This window comes from Vitis vinifera, chromosome 16 (genome assembly GCF_030704535.1).
Source record: "Vitis vinifera cultivar Pinot Noir 40024 chromosome 16, ASM3070453v1".
NCBI classification, from domain to species: Eukaryota; Viridiplantae; Streptophyta; class Magnoliopsida; order Vitales; family Vitaceae; genus Vitis; species Vitis vinifera.
The window spans coordinates 20,924,247-20,944,603 of NC_081820.1; the positions used below are offsets into that span (position 1 = coordinate 20,924,247).

General features: G+C 35.5%; 2 protein-coding genes across 8 annotated transcripts; both read left to right on the top strand.

Moving 5' to 3' along the window:
- Nucleotides 1-229: 229 nt before the first annotated feature.
- LOC100267477 (homeobox-leucine zipper protein ANTHOCYANINLESS 2) lies at nucleotides 230-8,281 on the top strand. 7 transcript variants are annotated; one of them, XM_059733746.1, is made up of 10 exons: nucleotides 230-448; nucleotides 3,619-3,980; nucleotides 4,167-4,284; nucleotides 4,369-5,010; nucleotides 5,390-5,491; nucleotides 5,568-5,780; nucleotides 6,166-6,340; nucleotides 6,440-6,807; nucleotides 6,907-7,302; nucleotides 8,056-8,281. In XM_059733746.1, the coding sequence occupies exons 2-9, from the start codon at nucleotides 3,628-3,630 to the stop codon at nucleotides 7,285-7,287; spliced, it is 2,352 nt and encodes a 783-aa protein (XP_059589729.1). In that variant the 5' UTR covers nucleotides 230-448; nucleotides 3,619-3,627; the 3' UTR covers nucleotides 7,288-7,302; nucleotides 8,056-8,281. The 7 variants fall into 7 exon arrangements, with proteins under 7 accessions (XP_059589729.1, XP_059589730.1, XP_019081402.2 ...); XM_059733747.1 differs by having other exon boundaries at nucleotides 4,375-5,010; XM_019225858.2 differs by lacking the exon at nucleotides 230-448 and adding an exon at nucleotides 2,250-3,030 and having other exon boundaries at nucleotides 6,907-7,295.
- A 1,328-nt stretch (nucleotides 8,282-9,609) lies between these two features.
- Nucleotides 9,610-11,680, top strand: LOC100245174 (protein ROOT PRIMORDIUM DEFECTIVE 1). Its single transcript, XM_002274021.5, has one exon. The coding sequence runs from the start codon at nucleotides 9,720-9,722 to the stop codon at nucleotides 11,091-11,093; it is 1,374 nt and encodes a 457-aa protein (XP_002274057.2). The 5' UTR covers nucleotides 9,610-9,719; the 3' UTR covers nucleotides 11,094-11,680.
- Nucleotides 11,681-20,357: the final 8,677 nt, after the last annotated feature.

Genomic DNA, 20,357 nt, shown 5'->3' on the forward strand with positions numbered 1-20,357 from the left:
TCTGAGGTGTCATGTTTTGATTACAGGCTCAACGACTTGGAAAGGGAGATGGAATCCGTGGTCTCAGACTCTCAGCAAAGCACCAGGGGGGGCTCCCATGCGTTGGTCCACACGCTGGGGGCGCGTGAAGATAAAAATTTAGGACAGGTGTTTTGGGATTTTGTGTGGGCCCCCCTCACGCCACCACCTTCTCTATATAAAGCACACCATTTTCCTCTCCAATTTCCTCAGTTCTGATTTTCCATTTTTGTTGCGAGAAAGCAGATTTTGAGAGTGGATTTGCCAATGATTTTTGCTGCGAGAAAACAAAAACAAAAACAAAAATCAGAAGGCCAGACGTTTTGTTTTAAGGTTTCGTTTCGTTTCTCTGCAGGGTCGACAGAAAGTGTGTTGGAAAAACACTTTCCACTAGTGTTTTCTTAAGCCAGCTTCCCCCATCATCTTCCAGGTATAATTTTTTTGTTTTGGAAAATGATAAAGCTTGCTTTAAATGAGTTATCTTATCTGATCTACTCATTGGTGTGTTTGATGCTTACACATAATGACATGACAAATTTGTTTTAAATATTTTCTTATTAGATTTTTTATTGCTCAATTATCTGTTTGTTTGATCAACTTTGATCATAGCGTTACTATTTGATTTAATTGTTCATTTTTTTTCATGATTATAATAACATTTTCTATGGTTTTTTTTATTATAAGATCACTGATCTTGTATAACAAAACTTGTCAAATTTAAAATTTTCATTTTATATAGTCCATTTTAAAGATTTATAAAACTAAATTTTTTTTGTAAGGATGACAACGGAGGGGGTTTGAGACGCGTGAATCCCATTCCAACTTTGTCATGTTTATTCAAAATATTTCTCATCCATGTCTCATTAAAAACATTAAACGGGGTAGAAGGGTATGAAAACTTTTTATATTCACTCCATCCTACCTCATTTTAATTTTTTATTTTGAAAATTTGTTAATTATATTAAAATAAATATATTAATTAAAATATTATAATTTTTTATAACTTATTTTAAAAATGTTTTATTATATATATATATATATATATATATATATATATATATATTAAAAATAGGAAAATAAATATTAAACTAAATTAATTTTTGAAATTAAATTTTATATATAATGGGAGTAGAATAAGGCCGTATTCGGAACTTCTTTATTTAAATTTCAAACTTATCTTATTAGGAACATGCAAGAACCCAATCCTTAAATTTTTTTGACTATCTTGACCTTTTATTTAGATCTAGTTCATTATTATTGTGATTTTTTTTCCTATAAAAAAATACATTTTTTAGAATAATTATTACATCTAAATTTTGATTGGAATTTTCATGATTCTTTTCATAAAAAAAATACATTTTTTATGTTTAATTATTTTTATAAAAGGATTTGTCACAAGATAATAAAGTTTTCCATAAAAATTCTCTATAAAATAACAAATTTTCTATTAAAAAAAGTTCATTGTTATGTTACCTAAAAATTTACAACAATTGAGGTTATAAGACAAATGTCCGAAGCCTCTTTTTTCGAGGATAAAATTTATTACTATTATTATTACCATTTTTTGGGAAATGATAAATCTTTTAAAATAATTATTAAATCTAATTATTCAACAATAAATCATATCATTTTTCTTTAAAAGTTGAAAGCTTTTAAGACAAGTTTTTTAATAGTTAAAAAAATATAAGATTTGAAGGTGGGATATAATTTTTTAGGGTTTGGACAAATTCTTAAATATTTTAATGTTATTTATCTATATTTTGAAAAGTAAAAAAAAATGATTTTTTTTATTAATTTTCTAAAAAAAAAATATATATTTACACCCACTAATCACTTTATATAGCCACCTAAATTTTTTTAAATACCTAAAATACCCTCTTCATTATTATTTTTTTCTTTTCCAAAGATAACCTATTGGAAAATCCTTTCTTGAAGCTTTTTATTAATTATTACCACAAAATCATTTGAAATAAATTCAATATTCTTCTATATTTTTAAATTCACACATTAATATTATATTTGTACTATATGTTTAAGACTTATGATTTATATAAATTTTATTAGGAATAATTTAAAAGTAATTTAAAAATAAGAAATTTTGAAATATAAATTTAAAAATTATTCTTATTTTTATAAAATTATTTTAATAAAGTTCAATAATAAGAAGGTTTTTCATCTTCAAAAGATGAAATTTTGTAATATTAAATTGGGTTGAAGTTTACATCTGTCTCTCTCTGCAGATCCCAAAGTTTCCATGGAAGAAAAATCTGAAAATATATGATCTGTTTCTCTATCTTTTTCTGTATGTGACACAAGGATGTTTACTTTGATTGGGACTGTGGAAGAGAAAGGTTTGACCTTTCTCCCCGTACAATACTTTTGGCTTCCATTTTTCCGGGAAAGTGTGAAAGCGAAGATTTTTTTTTTCTCTGACAATGGAACGTATCCAGAAGTCCACCTACAGTGTGAATGTAGCGTTTCGGATTCTCCCCTTTTCTTTTTCTTCGCTTTGCTCGTTCATGGTCAACTCCAATGCCTTTCTTCGTTTTCTCCTTTCTGGGTTTCTGCTCAGAAACATGACCTTACCACGGAAAAAACTCCAGAGTTTGTAATGATGAGTCTTCTGTGATGATGTTCTAGGGTTTTTGCTTTTCTAGGTTTTGAGAGAGAGATAGTGTATTTTCTCTTCTCTCCTTCCCTTAAAATGGGTTATGTGGGGTTTGGAGGAAGTGGCTGAATCTGGGCAGTGATGATGAGGTCAAAGGGAGGATGACTGAAAGCGTGTAGAGAGAGTGGAAGAGGGAAGTTGGAGAGAGAAAGGGTTTTCCCATTTTTAGTCAGTTTTGGTGGATTCATCGGTATTGGTGGTGCAAGAGTGGTGGATGATACTCTTTCACGGGCATGACCACGGCCACCACCATCTCTCAGGCACCTCTCAAGCCTGTGTTTAGCTCTACATGCTTCATCTCCCTCTCTCTCTAAAATTTCTGGACAAGGGTCCTGTTTGAAAAGGTAGGAAAAGAAATACAAGCTATCATGATTTTGAATGTTTCTTTTATTTTCTCAGCAACCAAATGACATGTTTTTACCTTGTTGTTGCATATGATCGATTTTGTTCTTAGTATTAATGTGATATTGTTCACCAGTGTCCTGTTTGGGTGTCGAGAAATGGTGGCAAAAGAAGTGGAAACTTTTAAAAATTCCCAGTTAAATTTCTTTTATTTTGTCAGCAACGGAATTGGAAGTTACTTTGTTTTTGCTTCATGATTCTTTTGTTGCCATTACGTGTACTATAATGTGATCTTGTTCACCAGGGTCCATTAATAGTTCGAAATTTAATTTCTTGTAGTTTCTCAGCAACCAAACGGGAGGTTGCTCACTGATTTTGTTGTCAATATGTATATTTTGATTGTGATATTGTGCACAAGGGTCCTGTTTGGATTTTGCAGAAATGGTAGTAAGGGAAGTGCAGCAGACTATTAGTATTTCCAACTTTAATTCCTTTGATCTTTTTCTCAGCGACCAAAGGGAATACTATTGATATACCTATGACTGATTTTGCGCTTAATGTTTGTATCTTTAATGTGTGATATTATCCAGCGGAGTAACATGGAGGATCAACATGAAAGGGTTCCAGTGGATGGAAGAGTTTTAGTGGAGGAAAAGGTTCCAGTGGAGCAACTGGTTCCAGTGAAAAGGGTTCCTGTGGAGGAAAGGTTTCATTTAGAAGAAAGGGTTCCAGTGGAGGAAAGAGTTCTGGTGGAGGGAAGGATTCCAGTGGAAGAAAATTTCGATCCAAGTGTTATGGGGAGGATCAATGAAGATGGGTATGAGAGCATGTCTGGAAGTGGGAACTTAGATGGTGGATTGGAGGATGAGCAAGAAACCTTGGTACTTGAGAGGCCGGCCAAGAAACTGAAATACCATCGACATACTCAAGAGCAAATTAATGAGCTTGAAACGTATGATTTTGCAATCAGTTTTTCCTTTATTTATTGAGCTAAATGCCTCATTTGTTTGAATATGTAAGGTTTTTCATTCTTGTGTGGATTAGAAGAAACCAAAAAAGTTTATTTTTTGTGGCAACCAAATGGAGGCTAACATTGATGAATTTTGTTAATGGGAGTAATATTTCTTTGTTGTGATAGTTGCTTCAAGGAATGGCCTCATCCTGACGAGAAACAAAGGTTGGACCTCAGTAGGAAGCTCAACTTGGAGCCTAGACAAGTGAAGTTCTGGTTTCAGAACCGGCGAACCCAGATGAAGGTAAGTTGGTGTTTCAGTTTTCCTTTCGTACTTGTGGATTTTGTCTGTTGAGCAGAGGAATTGAATGTCAATCACTTCAACCAGAACCAGTTGGAGCGCCATGAGAATGTAATGCTTAGACAAGAAAATGACAAGCTTCGGGTTGAGAATGTTGCAATTAAGGATGCTGTGAGGAACCCAATATGCAACCACTGTGGTGGTGTGGCAATGCTTGGCAACATAACTATTGAAGAGAATCAACTAAGGGTTGAGAATGCCCAGTTAAGGGATGAACTAAGTCGGATCTGTGGCCTAGCAGAGAAGTTCTTGGGCAGGCCTGTCACACCTTTGGCGAGTCCCATTGCTCTACCAAGACCAAGCTCAAATTTGGAACTTGAGGTAGCGGGAAATGGGTTTGGTGGTTTAAACTCGGGGGGCACTCCCTTACCAATGGGGCCTCTTACTAGGCCAGGCATGATGGGTGTCGAAAAGCCCTTTAACAGCTCTGTGTTTGTGGAGCTTGCAGTGACTGCTATGGATGAATTGCTTCGGTTGGCTCAGGCTGATAGTCCCATTTGGATGACAAGCTTGGATGGAGGAAAGGAAACATTGAACCCTGTAGAGTACATGAGGACATTTTCTCCTTGTATTGGCCTGAAGCCCTCCGGCTTTGTAACTGAGGCTTCAAGAGAGACTGGTATGGTAATGATCAACAGTTTAGCTCTTGTAGAGACATTGATGGATGGGGTAAGCTATTTGATAGCTCTTAATGATTACTGTTCAATTTATTTGGTTGTTATAACAATCTATCTATGATTTATATCATTTATTTGAGATAAAACGCTTCATCTTTTTTACAATTTTCATCTTTACTCAACTTATCATTCATGACAAAACCTTGGTTGGTTTTTGAGGTTGAGGTTATAGTTGTGCAAGCTTTTATTACATCCTATATTTGCCATTAGATGCCTTGTATCTTGATTTCATTGGCTAAATCAATTTGTGATTTTTGCATTGCTAGTGTTTGTCTTAGTTTCTTGATTATATGGACTGTTGAGTTTTGAGATGGTGCAATACTAGTGGTTTTGTGTTTGCTTAGTTGTATTATTTGGCTTCCTTTGAATAGAGTCGATGGGCACAAATGTTCCCATGTGTGATTGCTAAAGCTTCTACAACTGATGTGCTATCAAGTGGTATTGGAAGAACTAGGCATGGTGCTCTGCAACTGGTTTGTTTTTTATCCATCATCTCTATTTTGTATTTCCCAGCTGCTGGGCCGAAATCATGAATGTATTATTTTGCAGATGCATGCTGAGTTGCAAGTTCTTTCACCATTGGTACCGGTCCGGCAAGTGAAGTTTCTCCGGTTTTGCAAGCAACATGGGGAAGGATTATGGGCTGTGGTTGATGTGTCCATCGACACTGCTCTAGATGGTGCGAGCATAAATTCATTTGTTAACTGCCGACGACTTCCTTCTGGCTGTGTCGTGCAAGATCTTTCAAATGGTTACACTAGGGTAAATTACTAATACAGATTATTTACTTGCAATTGTCACTTGTTCTTGTCTATTTATTGGGTTCTCATCTGTCAGGATAATCTCATCATCTTGCTATTAGTTTTCATATTACCATGAAAAATATGAAATGCACTAAAACAATGGGCCAGCCAAGTTCGAAGTTTTTATGATTGCAATGTTTTCTAATCGTATGGGAAGTGTTTTGTTCCTTGCTTGATGACAATGCAGTTTATAGTTGGGGGAAACGGATGCTGTGTATTTGTTTAATAGGACTTCTTGGCTTCCCAAATAAACCCTAAATTTGTTCTTACAATAAATGAATTACAATGATTCTGGATACATAATAGCATGTTAGCATATTCTAATTCTAATGGGCGAAATGCAGGTTACCTGGATAGAACATTCAGAATATGATGAGAGTGCCGTCCACTATCTCTACCGATCCTTACTGAGCTCTGGATTGGGGTTTGGCGCACTGAGATGGCTTGCCACCTTACAGAGGCAGTGTGAGAGCATTGCAATCCTTTTGTCATCAACCGTCCCCTGCGAAGATCATCCAGGTCTCTTTCTAGACCTATTGCCACATCACGTTTTCATTTCCCTTGCAAAAATGGCAATTTATATGATTAGATGATACTATCTATGTCCATGAATGGCAGTGCTGACACAAGCTGGTAGGAGAAGTCTGCTACAACTGACAAACCGAATGAGGGATAACTTCTGTGCTGGGGTTTGTGCTTCAACTGTTCGGATGTGGAACAAGCTCCATGTTGCTAGTCTTGGGGAGGATGTCAAGGTCATGACCCGGAAAAGTATGAATATTCCTGGTGAGCCTCCTGGAGTCATCTTGAGTGCTGCAACCTCTGTATGGATGCCTATAATGCATCAACAGTTATTTAACTTCTTGAGAGATGAGAGACAGAGGAGCAAGTGGGACATTTTATCCAATGGTGGGCCAATGCAAGAGATGATTCATATTCCAAAGGGCCAAACAAGTAGCAACTGTGTTTCTCTTCTTCGCCCTAATGTGAGTTAGCAACTACCATTTGAGAATCTACAATTCCCATGGCTCGTTACTTTTAGATGTTTGTTCATGTTGTTCTTTCTTTTTCACATGTCTTTGCAGGCTAGAAACCAGAATGACAACACAATGCTGATACTGCAAGAGACATGGGCAGATGCATCGGGCTCACTTATAGTCTACGCTCCTCTTGATGTAGCATCAATGCGTGCGGTGATGACTGGTGGGGATTCAAGCTTCGTGGCTCTCTTGCCATCAGGATTTGCAATTGTTCCAGATGGTTCTTCTGGTTATGGAGATGATTGGAGTGGGAAACTGGCCAGAGGTAGCAGCAACAAAGGCTCAGGGTCACTACTGACAGTTGCATTCCAGATATTGGTGAACAGCCTTCCAATGGCCAAACTCAATGTGGAGTCGGTTGAGACCGTGAACAGTCTTCTGTCCTGCACAATCAACAAGATCAAATCTGCAGTTTCTTCAGCATAAGCAGCAGGGTTGGTGGTATCAACCTTTCCTTTCCCTCCTCAATACCGCCTTTTTTTTTCCATTCTTTTTTTAAATATAGGAGCATAGACTAAAGGGTATAGAACTGTAGAATGAGGAAAATGAAGAGGGTGGAAATATTGAAACGAGGAGTTTTTGAGCTACTTGTGAGGGCTTTGCTTGATATGTAGACAATGTGGTTTTGGATATCTGGGGACGGGTTGAAGTTAGGAGCATGCAAAGGACAGTAACTCAGCCATGCCCCCTAGCTTGGCTCAGCTCTCAGTGCTCTTTTGTGGTGTGGGATGATTTCTCTCTTTTACTTGGGAAGAACATATTTAAATCTTAGTTTCATTTGTGCTATTTGGGATAATTTCTATTTTATTTGCAGATAGACTAGTTTTGAACTCCATTATGATTAGGGATGTTGAGGTTCTTTTTTGGGCAGTTATAGAGACTAAATATTTGGCATTAATTTATGTTTCGAATTTGGATTGAGATCTTAAATTGCTCGCTTTTGTCTTTTAAAGGTCCCATCGGACGTTTAGGTCTAATTGCTTTGTAGTAAGTTTGGTCATATTGTTCTGTATCTTGATCTTATTGTTTGTATCACGTCAATTCTTTTGTATCTTAGTTTCATTATTTGTATTTTTATACAACGGGATTTGCATATTCAGTAGATATCGATTAGGTATCTTAGAATTTTCCGATTTAAGTTATTACTATGTAATGTCTTTGCTTTCTCACTTGTAGGAGTTGGTTTTTTTTCAGGTATCTCATAGAGAATGGGAATCTATTCCCAAGTCTTGGAGGAGGCGATGACAAGATTTTACATGTGCTCTTTCATGTGAGATAATGTACCATGAATAGATTGATTTCCTTCTTATTTTTGGATATTTAATGACTATTTCATTGTTTATTTTACCGTTAATGTTTATGTATTACTCTGTATATTTATTAGTTAATTATATGAAAATTATTCTCAATTATTTGAAAACGCCCTTTAATTTTGTTAAAAACCAAAAAAAGAAAACGAGAAGAAGGATAAAAAAACGGCTCCAATTAGAGGTGACAGCTTGATACGATTCGTCAATATAACATGAACTCCATACGCTTTTTGCGGGTTTGAGTTAAGTATAAATGAATTTGAATCAAATCCGTGTTAATCTATATAAATTGTTTAATAAATAAGTAATTTTTTACTCAATTTGTAATCTAACCCAAATTAACCTATTTGATAATCTCGTTGTTAATCTAACTATATTTTTAAACCATTTAATCCATATTTGACTTATGTTAAATTTAATTTGTTTTTAAATAAATACTTCAAATGAGTCATAAACATGTTTAGTTGAGACAATAAATAATATTGATATATATAAGACTTAATTTGATTATTAAATAGGAGAATTTGATTATTAAATGAGTTACAGGACCTTTTACCTGTTAATAATTAGATAGTATTTGAATTTATGTTTTTTACATAATTATTATTTGTGTCGAGTTTGGATTGAGCTATATAATAAAATATCTAAGCATTAATGATACAAATTCGACTCACTAATATGAATTGTCACCCCTACCTTCAATGACCGACACAAAGGCAAAACAAATGATAACACTAAAAAATTTATACAATTAAAATATCTTTCATAAAAAAATCTTTCATATAAATTAGGGTTGAAATTTGAACAAGTTAGAAGTTTAACCCACATTAAATACATTTATCAATTAATTAGACCTATGTCAAAGTCAAACTAATCCGATGTAAGGTTGCAAATTTCTAACCCACACTTAACCCCTAGAAAATTGGGTTCCCACGGGTTACCGATGCTTATCAAATAAAATAATAAATAATTAATTTAAAATTATGTAATATAAATTATATTATAAAACAAGAGATTAATTGTTAAATATTTTAAAATAATAAAATAAATCATTTTTTAATTTAGCATAAACAGTTATACATAAACTCAAATTTCAACTATAAAAAATACTTTAACAATTAAATAAAAATGATAAACTCATTAATATAAGTGAAATATGATAAAAATTAGAATTTTTCTCATAATTTTATGTTTGTTCGCATTTGAGTAAAGCAATATATAATATAATTAATAATAAATAAATAAATAAATAGTAATGTGCTCATTTAGGTTTCGGTACCTTCAACTCATGCCAAATTGAGGTATTTATGTCAAAAATGGGTTATGTTTTAGGTCATCAGTCCTGGGCCCAAGCTCATTTCCCGGCCCGGCCCAGCCCAGTCCAGCCCACGACCACAACACCGCTGGTTAGCAAATTTCCATTGAAGCCCCGAAATTACTGAAAATTTCAATCACCTCCACTGTATTTCTGGGATTTACATTATCCTGCACTCCCCTGTAAAGATCATCATCGCCAAAACCCTAAACCCGGGAAACTCATTTCACAAAATGCCAATCTTCTACTCTTCACCGATCAACCCCCTCAAATCGGTGTCGTTTCTTATCCGAAGCCTCACTTGGACGAGACCCATGTCGCAATCCACCTCCATTCCCAAGAAGCTCCAGCGTGTTCGCGATCACGGCTATGACAACTACATGGAAGTCGAGAAGAAGCTTCGCAAAATCCTCAAATTCCAAGACCTCTTTCTCTGCCAACCCCATCAAACCCTCCCAGTCTCTCGCCTGGACACCCTCGCTCGTCGCCTCGACTTCAAACAACACGAAGCTGGTGCATTCATCCTCAAATTCCCTCATGTTTTTGAGATATATGAACACCCAGTTCGACGTATCCTCTATTGCCGCCTTACCCGCAAAGCCCACCTCCAAATCGAACAAGAAAATCGGGCTCTCAATGACCAAATTCCCGACGCCGTCACTCGCCTCCGAAAGCTTCTAATGATGTCGAACACGGGTCGGCTTAGGCTGGAACACATCCGAATTGCTCGGCGCGAATTGGGTCTTCCTGATGACTTTGAGTATTCGGTAATTCTCAAGAACCCCCAGTTTTTTCGATTGTTTGATGCCAAGGAAACTAGAAATAAGTACATTGAGATTGTTGAGAGTGACCCGACTTTAGCTGTGTGTGCAATTGAGAAGCTTCGGGAGAAGGAGTATAGGGAAAAAGGGATTGATGCCGAGGATATAAGGTTTTCATTTATTGTGAATTTTCCACCAGGGTTTAAGATTGGTAAGTATTATAGAATTGCAGTGTGGAAATGGCAACGGATTCCATATTGGTCTCCATATGAGGATGTGTCTGGGTATGATTTGAGGTCATTGGAGGCACAGAAGCGGATGGAGAAGAGGGCCATTGCAACGATTCATGAATTGTTGTCTTTGACTGTGGAGAAGAAGATTTCTTTGGAGAGGATTGCTCATTTTCGGCAAGCAATGAACTTGCCAAAGAAGCTTAAGGAGTTTCTTCTTCAGCATCAGGGAATATTTTATATTTCAACTAGAGGGAATTTTGGGAAGCTTCATACAGTTTTTCTTCGGGAGGCATATAAGAAGGGTGAATTGATAGAGCCAAATGATTTGTATTTGGCCAGGAGAAAGTTGGCCGAGTTGGTCTTGTTGAGTCCTAGGAAAGCAAATGTGGATAGGGAATTGGTTAACTATAGAAGGGACAGGGAAGATGATGAAATGGTGAGGATTCAAAGTGATTATGTTGAGAGTCGATTTGAAGGTTTTGTGGATGAAAACAATTTTAGGCAAGATGGTGAGAGAGGACGAGATTCAGACTTGAATTTGGATAGTGATGCTGGTTCTGATTTTTCAGATGAGGATAACAAATGTGAGGAAACAGTAGATGCTGAGATTTGATTGTGGATCTTGGTGGTTGTCATCATTTGTTGCCCTTTTGCATTGAAGCATCACCATGGGGGAGAACCACCCAACACACTGTCTAACACTTGGGTCTCCTGAAGAAGTATGTGACTTGGATTGCTTAATTATTGTGAGGCTCGTGGAAGAGGAATTTGACCATGCTTATTAAGAATGTATGAATGCAAGTGGACAATTGGGTATTTCCTTAAATGGTCAAAGCACCTGAATGAGAATTGGTTTATTATGAAGACATTGAATGCCTTGGATTTGTTCTTCGCAAAGTTGAATACTGTTTCAAGTTCGAGATGAAGTTGAGTTTTGATGCGGAGTTAACAGAATTTTGTCCAACCCATTTTTGCCATTACTTTTTGTATCAATGCCAAAGAAGTTCAACAGAGAAATTTTACTGATCTAAGGGAGTTGAAGTTAAGCAAGAAATCCCAGATCTGTTGAAGTGGTAATGCTCAGGCAAGCTTCCCATGTATTTCTGTAAGATTTGTCAGATAACTTGATCAAATTCAGATGAACTTGACATTTTGATGGCAAAGCATATGCTGAAAAGAGAATACATACATTATTCCACACATTGAATCTTTTGAGTAGTTTTAATTTTATTGATTGATTCTACTATTCTAGATACTGAACCTTTAAGTAGTTTAGCAATGAAATAGATCAGAAATCTCATAGCAGGCATTCAAAACTCGGAGAATGAGCTTTGAACTATGCATCTATGGGGGCTTTAGAAGTTAGAAGTATGGACAGAAATGATCAGTTTTCTGGAATAAATATACCTTCATAACTAAACCCTCTTTAGATTGAACAAGTAGAATCATCATTTATCTCCCAAGTCTTGTATGTTTTTAGTTTGCATTTGCCTTAATAAGTTGGACTCCCTTTTGAGATCAAGGTTGGCATTGCATGCATCTCAATTACTTTAGTGTTAAAGCTTTGTAATGATCTCTCCCAAGTTTCGATTGCAACACTGGTGGTATGCTTATTCAGTTATAACATTTGCTTTCTAAAGCTGAAGGGCTAAACAGGGTTTGTAATTGGAGTTATAGTATAAGTGAAATGTTTCATTCCTGGCTGGAAGATTTATTTTTATGTATTTTATTTTTTTTCATTTTCCTTGTCTTTTACGATTATTTGGTTGGAAGATCTTAAATTTTGGTTTCTCAGGTGAGTTTATTTCTATCTTTTGTATAGGCAAATGATTATGCATATAAAAGGGGTGTAACTCTTTATCACACAGAAGTATGCAGGAGCCATCTGTCACACCTTTCTACCCTTACCAACAAATCTGTCATACCTAATTAGCCATCCCTGGAGGAGCAAGGCAAGATCCAATACACCTCTAACAAGGAGAAAAGGAAAGGACCACAGACAGCTCACCCACACACATTGTAAGCTTCCTAGTGTCGGGGGAATTGAGTTGATAAACCAAAATTATTCCTAAAAAGTAAAAACAATTTAACATAGTTTTCCTTAAAGATGAACCAAAAGCCTAGTCTAAGGAATTTATAACTGACAATAAGTTTCGTCTATTTGCATTATGGAGCAATAGAGTGTGATCACCTCACAATTGTAGTTGGTAAGTATACTGCACTCACCAAATTTCTGGGTTCCAACCAGTACTTTACTCAATGATATTCTACCAAGTCAACTCGAACGCTCACTACATGTTTGGTTGCTCCTGAATACGCAATCTAATATGAGTTGCTAAGACATGATTAGAAATAAATACCATGAGAATCTTAGTTTGGGTGTACCTACTTTGGGTTAGTATAATCATAAGCCAAGTTTCCTTCCTTGCCACAGTTAAACATGCCTACCAACTTTGCTTTTTTCCTTTTTCCCATTGTGCTTAGTGTTCTTAGTCTTAACAACCTCTGGTTCCTTACTCTTTTCCTTCTAAATAGCTCTATTGAAGCCCTTGCACGAGCTTCCCTCTACTGTGTGGGCGAGCTATTTGCTCTTGTAGCTTCCAAGTGCCTGGCTTTGAGTTCTTGATGATGCTATGTCATCAAACGTTTTAATGTTCTTGTTGTGTCATATCGATCGTCATATGCTCTCACGAGTTGGGAAGGAAACGAATTCCAACTTGGACTTGTTGCTCATCAGTGAGATTATTTCCAGATGTTTTCAGTTTCTGAATCATAATTGACATCATTTTAAATGCTGATTCATAGTTTGATGAACACATCTAATAGGTGTCAAACGTGAGGGTTGACGAGCTCAATCTAGTAGCAGAGGTTCCATCGAACTTTTTCTTTAAGGGCCATTAGCATTGAGTAATTCGATTGTATGTTGGAAGGTTCACCATTGCCTAGGTTAAGGTTTCTAAAGAGGCTTTTGTGGAGTACTATGTCATAATCATCGTCGTCAAATTTCTCTCCCTTCTTTATGTCAACTATCATATTTTTCAAAAAATCTAAAAGAACTGTAATAGCAAGCTGGCCCCTCCTTTTGGCAAACTTTTATCGACACCCCCATGAGCGGTAGCCCGGGTTGGCCCGATGGGTTGTGGACCACAAATGAGGCCTAGGGACCAGTCTGTTCCTTATAGGGCTTGAGTCGGGCTGTAACCCAACGAGCTTAATCATCATTCCTGGACTCTAAATTGTCACTGTTTGGTCTTGATCTTCAATGAGCTTCAAGTATTTCATGGCAGCTACGCAATGTTCTCATTCTGAAGTGTTTGCTTACTCTAGTAGTAACCAGTAAATGCATGAAACTGATCATTCAACCCAACCATGAACCGTGGGCCGGTTTTGCAATACCCACTTTACTTGACAGTTGACAAACATGGTGATAGAAATCATTTTTGAATGCCATAAAAGGTATTGGAAATCCAACATGACCCTTTACACCATCAACCTCACTCTGTCCTCTGGCCCCCATACATACTAAGATCATTGCTTTCTTTTGTTGATTGTAGGTTGGAAGCCATTACTAGGTCACAAAGCCCACACACCTTCACTCTCTCTCTCCCATCATCCCATTAAACCTCAGTTATTAATGCCCCAAGGGATTCAAGTCGGTTCTGGTTTGGTAGGTCCAACTTAAAAATCCATCCCTGCATATCCCATCACCCTAACCCCATCCCACATCTACCCCACTTTTTTTTTCCATCAGGACCACCAAGTTGTGAAGGAAGATTACTGAGTCTCTTAGTACGGTGGGTTTAGCCTATATTAGGGTTTAGCCTGCTAACCCGTCAAACCCATCCAAGTTACAGCTCTGTCCTTGGTGGAGGATAGTTGTTTAGCAGCAGGTTTGTGTGAATTGTAGGTTGGGAAGAAGAATGATAAAAAATGATTGAGTTTGTAATTGCTTTGGAGGTGAGATTGCAGATTCAATTAGATGTGGGGACATGCACTTGAGTCCAAGGCACATCCACCATAACTGTGATTACAAAGACATCATTGATGATATTATATTCAAAATTGTATTGATTGCCAGCAACCATTAATCATCTCAGTGGATTCTAGACGTGTAAGCCATGTCATCTCTACCCCCTTCATTCATATTTCTTTAATATTGTTTATTTTTGACTCATTTGGTATATATATATATATATAATCAATTTTATTTAATGTATGAATAAATCTAAATTTAGAAATCTCTTTTTCTTAAATAATTGTCATGTTTCTTTTTTAGTACAAAAGCTTATCAGGCAATGAAATATAATCCATTTATTTTCTATATTTTTAAATATTTCTTAAAAATAATTTTTAACTGTAATATTTTATTTTTGATTATTTTTCATTTATAAATAATTATTTTTTAAAACAATATAAAAAAACAAAGAAATTAGAAAACACTCTATTTTCATTCATTTAGCCCTAAGAAGCAAATACTTGGAAATATTTTTTACTCTTCTAGTGTGCACTCTTAGCCACATTTAACCAAATTTAAGGATTCAAAAATTAAGGTGTGGACCCCGCATTTCTGCTCATGCGTTCCCCACTCGATGGAGAGCTCGATTTTTATTTTGAAAAATGATTTAATTGGTTAAAAAAATGACTTGGAGTCGCTACTTATTTTTGTTTTATTTTTAAAGGGTAAACAAAATAAGAAAGAAAAACCCTAAGTGTGACTCCTTAGTTTGAAAAAGGTGGTCTACGAAAAACTGGATCGGGTTCGGGGGTCAAGTTACTTATCGGGAAGGTATGATAAGGATCGTAGCACCCCTCTAAGTCCCTAAAGTCGGGTCTCTACTAATAAAATGAAGCTGACATGACAATTGATGAGGAAATCAATGAATACCCGGAACTATCATGCACATATGAGAATCAAAGCATGCATACAGAAATACCAGAATGAGAATAGATATGTACCTGGGCGACGAGCCACAATAAGCTTATCAAAAAATGAGGTTAGTGCACAATTAAGGAATAATTTCGAGCATGTCATAGAGCAGAATAAAATCAATCACGCATGGTAATTCAATCAATCAATCAATCAATCAATCAATCAATCATAAAACACATATGTGGGGCCCCCACCAAAACCTGTTTATTTTTGCATGAATTAATTCCATAAATTCCATCATTTGGAATTACAGAATTTGACTTTTGCTTATTTCAAAACAATTTAAAATCATGGGAGTTATGAAGGTTGCATGCCAGAAAGGAAAATGACATCAAAATTTATTGAAAATGAGATCTTGGGAACCTCAAGAAAATGCTCTAAGGATGAAGAAAAATGTAAAATGTCGGCCAGACAGAATTCCGGATGCGAGATATCCGGGGAAGGTTGAACGTCGGCCAGACAAAATTCCGGATGTGAGATATCCGGAGAAGGTGGAACGTTGACCGGACAGAATTCCGGATGTGAGATATCCAGGTGGAATGACGGCAGAGAAGAATTTCTGGTGTGAGAAACCCGGGTGGAATGTCGGCGGGGAAGAATTCCGGATGTGACATGTCTGGGTGGAATGTCGGCGGGGAAGAATTCCGGATGTGAGATACCCGGGTGGAATGTCGGCGGGGAAGAATTCTGGATGTGAGATGTCCGGGTGGAATGTCAGCGGGAAAGAATTCCGGATGTGAGATGTCCGGGTGGAATGAGCGATGCCACGTTCACAACTCTTTAACTTTATCACAAGACTTCAAGTCTATAATGTGCTGGAAATTCCCATCTCAGGAAACCATCGTCAAACCATCTTCTCCTACTATACTGTTTTTGCATATAGCATCTGAACCAGCGCCAGAGGCAGTAACAGGGGAAAACGACAAAACAGAGTACAAGTAATTGGAGCAAAATGAATACATCTAAGCCTCATGTCATGCATCAATCAATGGACTCTTCCCAGCAACTCTATGCTCCCCTGTTCTTAGTTTCTTCCTCTAGTTCAACCAATACTTTTTTTTTTCTCAAAACTCTTAGAAAAACTACTCTCTCTCCCTCAATGCTGTCCTCCCTTCCCTTCAGAAAAAAAAACCTCCTCTCTTCTTTTTCTTTCTTTTCCCTCCCTCCTCGCTTACATGGAGTCTCACGGGTGCATGTCATCCTTCACTCCTTCACATACCCATTAAAACCACTCATCTAAGCCCCCATATCCATACAACCCATACCTATCCTTCATGCTACTCATAACCACGTTCTACTTTATCTGGATGTCTCACATCCGGAATTCTTTTCCGCCGACATTCCACTCGGACGCCTCACATCCGAAATTCTTCTCCGTCGACATTCCACCCGGATGTCTCACATCCGGAATTCTGTCCGACCAACGTTCTACCTTATCCGGATGTCTCACATTCGAAATTCTTCCCCGCCAACATTCCACCCGGATGCTTCACATCCGGAATTCTTCTCCACCGACATTCCACCTGGATGCCTCACATCTGGAATTCTGTCCGGTCGACGTTCTACCTTACTCGAATATCTCACATCCGGAATTTTGCCTGCCTGACGTTCCACCTTCTCCGGATATCTCACATCCGGAATTCTGTCCGGCCAACGTTCAACCTTCCCCAGATATCTCGCATTCGGAATTTTGTCCGGCCGACGTTCCACTTTTTTCTTCATCCTTAGAGCATTTTCTTGAGGTTCCCAAGATCTCATTTTCAATAAATTTTGCAACCATTTTCTTCTCGGTATGTAACTTTAACAACTTCCATGATTTTAAAATGTTTTAAAACAAGTGTGAATTTATTTTCATAATTCTTAGTGAAAGAATTTGTGAAACTAATTCACCCAATAGTAAACGGGCTTTGGTGGGAGCCCCACATATGTGACTGATCAATTGATTGACTGACTGAGTGACTTGATTATCATACATAATTGATTTATCCTGCTTTTTGATATGTATGCTATTGTTTCTTAATTGAGCACTAACCTTCCTTCTTGATAGCGCATGGTGGCTCACTGCCTAGGTACGTACCCACTTTCACTCTGATTAGTGTCTACGCATGTTATGATTTCCACATGTGCATGATTTATTCTGAGTATTCATTGATTCCCTCATCAATTGTCATGATTGCTTCATTTTATTAGTAGAGACCCATCTTTAGGGACTTAAAAGGGTGCTACGGTCTGTACCGTACCTTCCCGATAAGTAACCTGACCTCCGAACCCGATCCGGTTTTTCGCAAATCACCTTTTCCAAAATAAGGAATCACACTTAGGATTTTTCTTTCTTATTTTATTTACCCTTTTAAAAATAAAACAAAAATAAGTGGCGACTCCAAATCATTTTTCTTAATCAATTAAATCATTTTTCAAAATAAAAATTGAGCTCGCCATCGAGTGGGAAACGCATGAGCCGAAATGCAGGGTCCACATAAGGGTTTATTGGTAATTGTTTTCAAAAATAATTTTAAAAAACAGTTTTTGAAAACCGTTTTTTAATTTATGAAGAACAAAAATCTATTTGGAAGCCGAAAATGCTTTTTAACCTGTTTTTAATATTTTTAAATATATTTTAAAAATAAATTTTATACTTAGTATATTATTTTTAATTATTCTACATGTTTATATAATTATTTCTTAAAATGACATTAAAAAAACAAATGAAAATAATAAAAAATAATTAAAAAGATGTTCTCTAAAAACATCTTAAGAGCAAAAAATAAAAAAATAATTTTTATTCTGTATTTTTTATTTTAGATAGCATAAAACTGTTTTAAAAACAATTCACAAACCGGTCAAACCTTAATAATTATTTATGATGATATTTTTTATTAGGATATATATATAAAATAAAGAATAAGCAATACGAAGAATCTTTAATATTTTGTTGTAATAGAATAAACTTATAGGTAGAATTGATGTGAGTAGTGATGGCAACAACTCCAACAAATTGATTAATAAATTGTTTGCCACCCAGGTGTCCAAAGGTGATGGAGATTGAATTCTATAAAAGTAATATTATTTAATTTATAACAATAGTACAGCGGTTGCTAATGAGTGATGACCATGTTGGACACATTTTTTTTCTTCTTTATTTTTGTCAATGCATGTTACGTAGCACTTGGAAGGAACTAATTCATTGCACTATTGCAATGGTTCGACTGCACTTCACCCAAATGACGTAGGAAGAACAATAATTCAACTTTAATGACACATTCAAATGTTCCATTTTCTTATTTTGACAAATGATTCTCTTTCTATGGTACATGTTTTTCATGGAAAATATGGTCTTGTATAACTTGGAATATAGATGAATGTTTTTATCGCTTTGTCGGGATATTCTTGAAATGTATTTTTTTTAAAATAATGTTTTCCTTATATATATATGGTTTTACTATTAAAAAAAATTAAGGCTCCTACGTGCAAATAAAGAGAAACAAAATTTGGATTCAGGGGAAATAAAGATCATGAAAAGATAAACATAATTTAGATTCAAATGAAATGGAGACCCGCATATAGAGAGATAATATTAAGAAAAGAAAAAAATATTAAAAAAATGTTTTTCTTATATGTGGTTTCACTATAAAAAAAATTAAAGTATGTACTCACACATTTCCCCTAGTATATAAAGAGAAACAAAATTTGGACGCAGGAGAAAATGGAGACCACATATGGAAAGATAGATAAAATTGTATTTAAATGAAATTGAGAGAGACGACTTGAACACAAAAACCCCTCGTCAAATCAAGTTTTAATATTATATTGAACTATTAATTTTTTTTAAAGCTTAAACTTAAAGGATTGAGGTTCGATATGTATATCATGCTTCTTAACAGTTATCAAATCTCTAATATAATAAAAATTGTTTTCTTCTTAGATATTTTTCTCCGGCTGATGAACGAGAACAACCTTTTTTAATAATATAATAAAATTAATTTTAGTGATTGTGATTATAATGATTCCACACCACATACTTAAAAAAAGGGTGGATATTCCAAAATCCTAAGATGCAAACGGATTTGGAGTCGCATTCATATTGTCAATAATAGACCTATAATAATAATAAATTGCAAAAAGACGAAGGAATAAAAGGGCAAGTTGCCCACCTTACACTCAAGGTAACCCTCTCCAATTTTGTATTGCTTCCATTTTTTTTTAAGCCATAGAAAATGATAGTCTTTTGCTTTCAGAAAAATTCTCACCAAATTGATATTGCTTTGAGGAAGAAAATGAAGCAATCCTTAAGACTATTTCTATAATACCCGGTTGCAATTTTTTATTATTTTAATTAATTAATTATATAAAAATTTGTTCTTTAATTCTTCATTGGGTTGTCTCACAACCCACTAATTTAATTATTATTATTTTTTTTGTGAATAATTCCTATAATCATAGTGTTTTATAAAGATTGTAATTTCAATTTTAACAAAATTTGTCAATTGTATGAGTATGTTGGCCACGTATTTAAATTTAATAATTTTTTTGTTCCAAATCAAAATGATGGAATGCATAAGCCACTTTTAATTCTGGTTAATGTGGGATTATTGTCATGGAAAAACATGATGCTTTTTTTTTTTTGAAATTTTAATCTACTTTTAAGAAAAATAATATTGGCTCTTGGAATTAAAAAAAAAAAATTATGGGAAAAAATTCTCCACTATTTTTAGAGCAAAATTTTATTTAAGAGCTTAAATATGAAAACCATATTTTTTTTTGTATAATATAAAAATTATCAAAGTAATTTTCAGGGCCTGAAATTTGAGGAAAAAAAAAATCTCAACCCGAGAGGTTTGATATTTTCCCCTCTAGATTATAAGAAAACCTTAGGGCTTGCTTAGTAACCGTTTTCGAAACACATCTCTAATTGATATTTTGTAAAATAAAAATATGTTTGAAAACTTA